The following is a 9896-nucleotide window of genomic DNA, read 5'->3' as shown; positions in this document are numbered from 1 at the left end:
GGGCACCACTTACCGACGGCCTCTAGCCTCTCCCCGTCACCGATCGCAGCCCAGACGAATCCCTACCCTAGAACCCAGTTATCGACACCACGGAGTCTGAACCACTCCGAGGATCCTGGGAACCGAGTTTTAGAGTCCTCCAACAAGGATTGAAGCGGAGCTGTACCTGGAAACTGTCTAGCCTGCACCGTGACCATCTCCGGTGTAAGTAAATAATCTTTTCAATCAACCATTACGCCTCCGTAACTGATTCTAGCTCGAGCGTACTACTCCACCCCGCGACTTTTCTCCGGCCCCGCGTGCCCGGGCTGCCGGCCACAGCCCACGTGCACACAGACGGGCCCAGCTCGCGCCCGGCAAGGACGGGACCAGGAGCCGGCCCGCACAATTATCAGTTTAAGTACTGGGAGATCCTTTTAAGGGTAACACAGACTGAGGAGGAAAGGGCTCACTTCTCCCCCCACTTCCATACTCACACAGACCCTGTGCAAGGCACTAAGCACTGTAATAAATCAAGGAGTTTTTGAAAAGGGATGCCACTAAATTCAGAAATAATATGGAAGGATCTAAAAAGGTTAAAAACTACTGGATTAATGAGAAACCCCCCTGTAGCCAAATAAGACTCCATAACAGAGTCCTCTTATTGTATTCTATTCCTGCTAAGAGGAGAAATATTTTCAGAGGAAAGAATATGTTGCTTGGTCTAAGCAGATGCTAAAACATGCATACAGCCCACACACCTTTCCTCCATGGCAACTCTCAATCATTCCTCTCACCGATGTTATTCAGTGAACCTAAAAACAGTCTCTGCTCAATTTTCTAGAAGGGAGAAGGACAGAGACAGACAGGAACGCTAATTTCTTCAGTATAATACTGCCTGCAAGTCTTCTTTTGTACATACATTTTATCAACAAAAAATTTAGACAATTAAAAACAAAAGAAAATTACAAAACAGAATTGACTTAGTTGAGATAATTTGTTACCTAAAGCTTTAAAAATTAATCTAAATTCTCAATAATAAAACTTCTTTACAGTATATCAAATAAAACTAATATCTCAAAGAAATTAAAGTGCCTACTACCATAATAATTCAGAACATCAATAACCTCATCACAATTTAAGAGAAACATAAAAGCAATCATTTATAGTAATATTATATGAAAGGCATAGTCTTTAATTACCAATACGTCTTTTTCTATTGGTGAAGAAAAATCTGCTTTTGGAGGCTGAGTTTCATCTAGAGAAGTAGGCTGCTCCACAGTAAAGCTTTGCTGCCTAACAAAACAAAGATGATATTATGTGAGCTGTGCCCTGTGCTCCTTAGATAAATCACACATATCTGAGAACTACCAACCAAGCAAAAGAACAATTGCCACCTTTGGAGTCATAAGCATCAAAAATTCTATTGAAATTCTAATATTTTTCCAGACAAAATGTTATTCACAAATATCTTTTCTTTGAGGGTTTACAGGCTTGATCCTTAATTCTATGCTTACATGCCTATTAATGTATTTTTTAATCTAAATGCAATCTAATTTTAAATTTTAAACAGGAAATACCTTTGGAATATCAATTATGTACCTTTCCACAATCAAGTCAGTAAGAACTACTAAAATTAATACAGACTGCAGGATCTGCTGGGATATGTTAAAACTTGTCTTATTGTAAGCGTTAAATATATATACATTAACCACTTTTTCTAATTCAGTTCATGACAACTAATTTATGACATCATTAAAATAAAAAAGCTCCTCAAGAAGAAATACATTCTTTATCATCCAATAATGCCAAACTACCAATATGCAAAATCTTTGTTATGACAATTAAAACATTCTAGTCAAGTATTCATTACAGTCCTTTTGATGCTAAATCACAGTATTAGATTCCACCCTTCTGTTCAGTTGAATTTATCAACATTTCCAAAGTAGTCTTCAGGCTGCTAATCTCCTTAGCAGAAGATACATGCAATGCAGACTATATGGGCTTCTACAGATACGCAGGGAGCCAGCTCCAACATGCTGGAAATCCAGTATGTTGAAACAGACTCGAGTGAGTCTGCTGGAGCATGGAAATCCAGCAGGCTCCCTTGTCACATGTATCAGCATCCCCGAGCTGAAAAATAGCGGCAAGGTGCTTTGAACTAAAGCTCGTTTGATGAACTTTAGTTCAAACCGCCCTGCCAATTTTCAGCACAGGGGACGCTGATACACATGACACTCAGGAGCTTTTAATTAGCATGGCTTGCTAATTAAAGCACTTCCCTGCGCCTCTCGGAGCACATATGAAAATGCCCTGTGCTTCCAAAAGAGACATTACATATTTTCTCCTATATAACACGCCCATAACACGCCCTTGTATATAATATGCACTTTGTTTCTGAAAGGCAGAAGGAAGAGGAAAAAAGTTTTTTTTAATAGAATTATAGCTTCAGAGAGACATATATCTTATTTAGTTAGTCTATAAAGAAGTATATCTACCATGCTTTCTGACTGACTTCAGACTAGCATTGCTAACTACCTCTGTCTGCAGAGAGCAGGGACAGAACCTAATCTTCAGTTGACTCACCCTTCCTTTTCCTGCTTTACTAATTAAAACCCCACCTGCTGCTGAAGACTGGTCTCTTTGGGTGCACCTATGTTTTTGAAAAAAGCTAAAGAGTTGTGAAATAGGAGAAGAGACCAGGAGTGCAAGCAGACAGCAAAATTGCTCTAAGAAAAGTTAGTTTAATTAGTGGAAAGTCAAGACAATTGAAAAGTAGAGGATGTTATTAACACCTCCAGAGTGGTAAACCGTTAAACCAATGAGCCAATAAGACTCCCACAGCAGCCTGAACAGTAATGACAGAGGTGCTGCACTATGGAGCAGGAATCAAAGCAGGGTACTTCTATTCTGGGCAGAAAGTCAGCTTTCCCACTTAATACATGCACCCCAATTGTGACTGGCAAAAGAGCGTGTTATATGCAAGAAAATATGGTATAATTTTATACAAAGTTTACAACTTATGTTAAACAAAACGATTTCTAAAAACACAGGACTTCAGTTTTTAAAGGTTTAAGATGTCTGAGACTGTAAAAGAACCAGACTATTTTTAAAGGTCAGTACTAATACTTAAATAATAATTTAATTAAAAATCATTTATCCTTTTTTATTATATAATAAGCCAACATAAATGCAATTAAATGTCATTTAAAGACATATGTGACGCAACAAATTTTAAAAATGTCCAGATTCATTGATTAGCACTAACTTTTATATATAGACAGTTTTCAAATGCCTTGTAGGCATCACTGCTTGCTGTATTATAAAACAACACGTTAGTATGAAATAGTCTCATTGTAGTTTAATAGTGCAAGGTGCATGATTCCATCTTTTTGCGTAAGTTATAAAAGTAAAGTGGATATCATTTTATAATGCTTTTAACAATAAGATGCATCAGGACATCATTTATGGACAATTTTTATCACACTTCAAGAACTTTCAAAAAGGAGAAGGGAAACACTAAATATTAGGTATATTTACTAAACACTCCTAAAATAAGGACAGCCTGAATCCATTATACATCCCTTACTGAGTTTGACTTGAGATCTTTAAGGTATGGATCATCTGATCAATTCCAGCTGCCAAATCCATTTTTAATTCAAGATCTATACCTGCTCTTTTGTGCTCCCAAAGCAAAGCATCTCAAGACATAGCTCTTCCAGGAGGGAAAGTGTTTTTTCCAGCCTCCATCACAAGCAATCTAATCCTACACACACTCGCCATCATACCACATGAATCACTCTGATGTACATTTAACAGAAAAACAAACAATGCTTTAATTCAAAAAATTTAGAGAGAGGAGTCTAGTCAAAATAAAATAAATGACAAAACAACTGAATAAATATATCAATAAAATAGTAAGAAAAGAGGATAGGAAAACACAGCTGATTGAAGGATAGAGGTTGAATTAAAGTGTGAGATACAGTAGCATACAAACAGAGCCTCCAGTTCTCATGAAGTCATTTATTGTAAGGCACAAAGGCTAAGACCTTATCTGTTTTGCAGTACTCAACAGGGGGTACAAAACAGAAGGTCAACAGTCTTCAGCTACTAAAAGGATCATGCGTTCTACTTAATGTCATATGTAAAAGTTTGTCATTCTTTCCAAGTAGTTTTCTAAACAGTCAAAATAATGCAACTGAATCCCAATCCTTGTGGTTCCACAGTTTATTCCATATCTGGTCAATTTTACTGAAACTACTGCAAGTGATGAAAAAGAGTATTTTACCTACTAGATTTCTTAAGTTACTGATATATTTTGCATTCATATACATAGCTTACTATTGACTGGCAATCTTAAAACCTTTTTTTACCCTAACATTTTTAAGAAGTTTCAGTTCACCTTAGAAAAAGGGAAAAGCACATGTATACAAAAATAAGACAACTCACATTATGATATTAACAAGAGCACTTCTAAAATTTTCACGAGCCTTTTTTGGACAATAGCTGTCCTGTACTTTACAAGCTGATGTTCCAGCAATTGGTTCGTCAACTTCAGAGTCCTGTATCTTGCATCTCTTATTCTTTTTTTCCAAATATTCTCCTCACATGAAACACAAATGGAAGTTGCATATTATGAATCCAAGCTCACAAAGTAATAAATACACTTGAGTTCTCAAAGCCCTCATCTCTAATTTGTTCCAATTAAGATCTCTCAGATGTCATTGTTTTTGTCAATTCTTTGCTAGTGTCAATAGTTCATAAAGATATTTGTTAAGTGCTAAAGTAAACCTGAATGCTAACCATATTTCTTTTATAAAGATTTTTGAGTAAAATCCTGTCTAATGAAGTCAATGGAAGCTTTGGGATTGACTTTACCTGGACCAGGGTTCACCCCTTCCCAGACCAAGTGTATTTCCCTGATCACTGTACTAGTTTTCACATACAACCCCCCCTCCCCCACCAAAAAACAAACCCGAACAAAAAATACCCTAACACTTCCTCTTTCAAGTCAAGACCTTTGTCATTTGCTTCAATAATAGAACCAGTTCCATAGTTTACAAATAAATTAGAAACATTGCTATAGTACCATATTTCCTTGTATACAACACACACTACAATAATATACACCTTGTTTCTAAAAGACAGAATGAAGGGGAAAAAATCTTTCTTTGTAGTAAGTAACTGAGTAGCAGCAACTAGGTAGGAAGCCAAGCCCACTGGCTGTTTTGCTCCCTGTGGATCACTGCAGATTTTACTTTTGGTTTCACCTGGAGCAGCAGAAACTGTGCTTACCATTTCTCATATGTAATGCACACTCCAATGTCCAGCAGCTGTTTTTTGGGAAAAAGCCATGTGTTGTATATGTGAGGAAATATGGCATGTTATACAATATAAATCATTAAAAAAACCCACAGACTGATGTTAAAAGGAAAATGTATATGAATTATTTGTATTTAAAATAAATAACACTCCATGAATAAGTAATAAAATGATGATTTTTAATGTTACAGGATAGTAAAAGCAAGCCAGCTTTTGGAAACATTTACATGTAAACTTTGTGCCAGACCTCAATCTAATATTTTACATGAAGAACCAAAAATATCAAAGTAATGAGCAACACTTAATACTATATTTTTCATCCAAGATGATAAAGATACTTTATAAATATTTGTAAGTTTACCTGCACCATAATGCCACAAGGTAAATTAAGCATTATTGTTCTCATTGTACACACAAGAAAATTGAGGTACAGAAAGGTTATAAGATTGCCTGGGGCCATATTGGGAGATTTTGGCAGTCTGGCAATAAAATCCTAGTCTCACAATCCTCTATTCTTGTATTACCTCAGTTTCACACTTTCCCCCCTAAGTCTCCTTTATTAAATGTTGAGCGCTAACCTTACCAGGTGGAAACTCATTTTTGACAGTAAATTCATCAGGTCCATCATCTTTCTGTTCTTTTCTCAAGTGGAATAAAGGAGCAGCTTCCTGCCATTGTGGCTTAGCGCTTACCTGAAATTAGTATTTTATTCTTTAGCTTTATAACATATCAAGGCACACCAATCTAAAAGCTTTAAGGGTCACACACACATACACCAGAAGTAATCACAGAATCATAGGGTTGTGGGAGGGGACCTCCAGGGTCACAGAGTATGCCCAAATCGTCCCTATCAAATGCTTATCCAGCTTCGTCTTGAAAACCTCCAATGAAGGGAATTCCATAACTTCCCTGGACAACTTACTACACTGCCTTGATGATCTGCAAGCAAGGAAGTTTCTCCTCATATGGAATCTAAACCTAGTTTACTGCAATGTAAAGTACTTGCTTCATGTCCTGCCCCCTGCCAGAAAAGGGAATAATTGATCAAATATCGGAAGACTGCTTTTATGACCCCCCATTTCCTTGTCTTTAAGCTAAATAAGCCTCGTCCTCTCAGCCTTTTTTCATACAGCTTGCCTTCCAATTCTTTTCTCGTTTTGTCATCTGCCTCTAGAACCTAATTTCTCCACATCCTCCTTATAATATGGAGCATGCACAGAAAAATCTTTCACATACTAAAAATAACTCGTGACATTTTATGCTTATAATAAGTTACTATTAATCTGTGTAAATTGTATATACCTACCACAAACCCAAGACATCTGTGAAGATTAAAGGAACATGAAAGCAACACTACAGCTAAGTAAAATAGGTAAAAAATGGTGAAGTCATTTTTGCCAAAAAGAATCTATAACTAGGGGAAGGAATAGCAGTCAAAAATACTACAGGGGACCTAAGATAAGATCCATTCCCCTTCAATATAAAAAATGGTTTTTCACATCCTGGATCTCACTTCATGGGGGACCCTAACTCTAATGTGAAAATCATAGTACACAATAGCCATCAGTAACTTAGCAAGGCTCCTGTTATTTTTCAAGAATCTAGTACTAACTTTCCCTATTTTTACTAGTCAGGTAAAACTCCTAGAAATATATTTGTAAGGAAAATGACTCCTCACACTAAACTACATTAAGACTCACAATTTCCCAAAATGCACTACCCTCAATTTTTCAGGAGACTTATTCAAGAATTAAGAAAAGCTTTTATTGGATTCCCCCAGGCAGAGATACAATTCTGTATCTCTTTGACTAGTTGAGGCTGTCAAAAAAACTTCCTTGACCTGAATCTTGGTAACTTTTTTTGTTAACTCAGAAATTGCAAAGTTCGAATCAGATACTGCATAGTAACTTTTCGCAATTTTCACACACACAAGCAGAATTAACACCAAAATATCCGTTTTCCTCTATTCCAGCTTCGCTTCTTTATTGAAACATACAAAAATAACTCTTATGTGTCCTTTGTGAAATCCTACACATGGTTAGAGGTTTACCTGTTTGAAGGCCCCCCTCTATCCCAGTTCAGGAGCAAAGGGGTTGTGTTGCTGGATGTTTATGTACTTATTTATTGTTTCAAGACTGTTTATTTTAAATTAGCTCAAAATGAACTAAGTATCACGTTAAAATCAAATGCACACAGGTTAAGAATGCCAAATGATGCAAGAGATAATTAAAATTTCATTTTGTATAGTAGTAATTATGCCATAAAATATGGCCTAAGTACCATTTCCAATGCAAAATCTGTAGTTTTAAGTAACCACATCCAAAGATTCCTGACATTTCCAACAGTTTTGCTAACTTTAGGTACTTATTGAGTACTAACGAGGAACTGACTAAATTTTGCTAGTTTTGGGGGGACTTGCTTAAGACTGGTCTTGATATATTTAACCTTCTTCCTGCATTTCCCTTCCCACCTTTAAAAGGTAAAACCTCTAGATACTGAATACATGAAGAATTCTTGATGGATTTACAAAACTGACTTTCATTTCATGATGCTTTCACTTACCTGAGGAATATACTACATTTCTTCCCATTTCAGTTAGGTAAAAAATTAATTTTCCACCTATTTTCCTTTTATTAAAAAAACTTCAGTTTTGTAATGGCTTCTTATTTAACTCCTTAAAAGCTATTCTTAATGCAACCCAGTATCAATTCCTAATTAGTAATCCACAATATGTATTCTGAGATCCAAGCTTTCTTAGTTCACTGTTTCATTACCCCAGTTTCAAATCAGTATCATCACACTATTTCAAATAAGTGACAATATGACATAAAACTGAATCAATATAGATGGTGAATCGAGCAATCCTCACCATCTATAGCTGTCCCGTATTTAACTGAAATACAGCATAGTTTTGTACAAGTGTAACAAAATCATAGGTCTGAATTGAGGCTCAGGTCTTAATCCTGGAAGTCCTTCATATATGCTTAATTTTACTTCTGTCAGCAGTTATATTGACCTTAACGGTAGTAAAGAATGCATGTATAACTGTTTGACACAGTGGGTCCTTTACACCTTATTATCCGTTATATTTTGTTACCCTCAAACTCTGAAGGGGTCAGATTAGAATAACCTATATTCCAGTTTTTTGATGACATGTAGCTTTGTCCCTCTCCTCTATACCGTAATCATTTTCAATTAGTCTAAATAAACCACATTCATTATTTTCAATGCTTTTGTATATGTAGATGAAGGCTTGTTGTTATGCCACATGCACGTGTTTTGATTAGATGCATTTCTTACTGTAAATTCTCACTGTAGGTTCTCCCATGCTTCCTTTATATTCCAAAGGGGAAAATTTTATTGAAGGGACAAAATAGAAAAAAAATTACCTGAGACAGATGTGGTAAAAATTTAATTGTAGTCTTTGCCAATTTTCCTTTGCCAACTGTTTTGGGCTAGAAAGAAAAATAAGAAAAAACCTAAACCAGTAATACTAAACTTCTCAGTATGATAAAACTTAAATTTATACAACAATTCAGTTATGGTCCTCTTTCTAATTCATTATTTTCATCCTCTCCGAAAGGCACCCTTCCATGCACCCCATTTCTTCTCTTCTCACCAGATTGTGTTTCCATTGGAACAGCCAATTCCATCAGGCTCGGGAGGATCCATGCTAACATTTTGTCAACATAAACATTACAACAATACAAGATAATGTAAATAACAGAAATCCACTGTTTGATTCAATTGTCATAATTACTGGTCAAAATCCCTCATATAAGGGTGGGAAAAAGGGGGAGGTCTTAATCAGAGCCAGACTTAGGGGTGGGCAGTGTGGGTGACTACCCAGAGTACCATGGTCAAGGGGGTGCCACACACACACATGCCCAGCCCTGCCCTGCCCCACCACTCAGGCTGGGCAGGAGTCAGCAGGGGACTTCGGTCACAACCAATCTTGGGGGGCAGACAGAGGGGTCTGCCATGCCCAGAACTGACTGGAGCCAGCCAAGCAGGGCAGCAGAATAAAAAGCCCCCAGGTGGCAGCAGTGGGAAGCACTGCCAGGCAACATCACAGACTGGAAGAATGGCATCGAGGCCTGGGCCAAGGGCAAGACGGTGGTGCCCAGTGAGAAGGTGGCACAGTTGCATGGCCCTGGCTTGCATGCCAAGGGCTTTGGCATCATGACCTGCTGGGGCTAGAGGTTGAGCTGCAGACCCACCCCCCCACCCCCCCGATCACTACTACCACTGTCGAGCACAAGGGCATAGGCAGCCAAGTGATGCTTCACTGCGGCTGGGCTTCATGTGTGGACAGCCCTGCCTGCTGACCGCCCATCCGCCCTTCCTACTGCCCTGTGCTGAGCCTCCACTGTCCCCCAGCCCTGCCACCTGCCACCAGGCCAGCATCTCGGGGTGAGTGGATACATGCTGTCCCATAATAGCCCACTGGGTCCCCTGCCACCCACAGCCTCTGGGGAACATGTGTCCCTCACACATGCACATTTCCCCACACACACACCCACTCCCCACACACACACACACACACTCCCTGCCCACACTCCACTCACTCCCACCTCCCCCCAACACAGTGCCCG

At 38.1% G+C, this 9896-nt stretch overlaps 1 protein-coding gene across 1 annotated transcript in view; it reads right to left on the bottom strand.

Annotated features, from left to right (window-relative positions):
• Positions 1–9896, bottom strand: part of DNAH7 (dynein axonemal heavy chain 7) — a 214406-nt gene that overhangs the window by 199285 nt on the left and 5225 nt on the right. The window contains exons 2-5 of the mRNA XM_006028533.2: positions 8691–8756; positions 5885–5993; positions 4429–4582; positions 1182–1275 (exon numbers count right to left, since the gene is read on the bottom strand). Of these exons, the coding sequence (XP_006028595.1) occupies positions 1182–1275; positions 4429–4582; positions 5885–5993; positions 8691–8756 (423 nt within the window). The remainder of the gene's footprint in view (positions 1–1181; positions 1276–4428; positions 4583–5884; positions 5994–8690; positions 8757–9896) is intronic.

This window comes from Alligator sinensis, unplaced genomic scaffold (assembly GCF_000455745.1).
Source record: "Alligator sinensis unplaced genomic scaffold, ASM45574v1 scaffold784_1, whole genome shotgun sequence".
Classification (NCBI taxonomy): domain Eukaryota; kingdom Metazoa; phylum Chordata; order Crocodylia; family Alligatoridae; genus Alligator; species Alligator sinensis.
The sequence above is the reverse complement of the archived record's forward strand: the minus strand, read 5'-3'. Positions and strand labels throughout refer to the sequence as shown.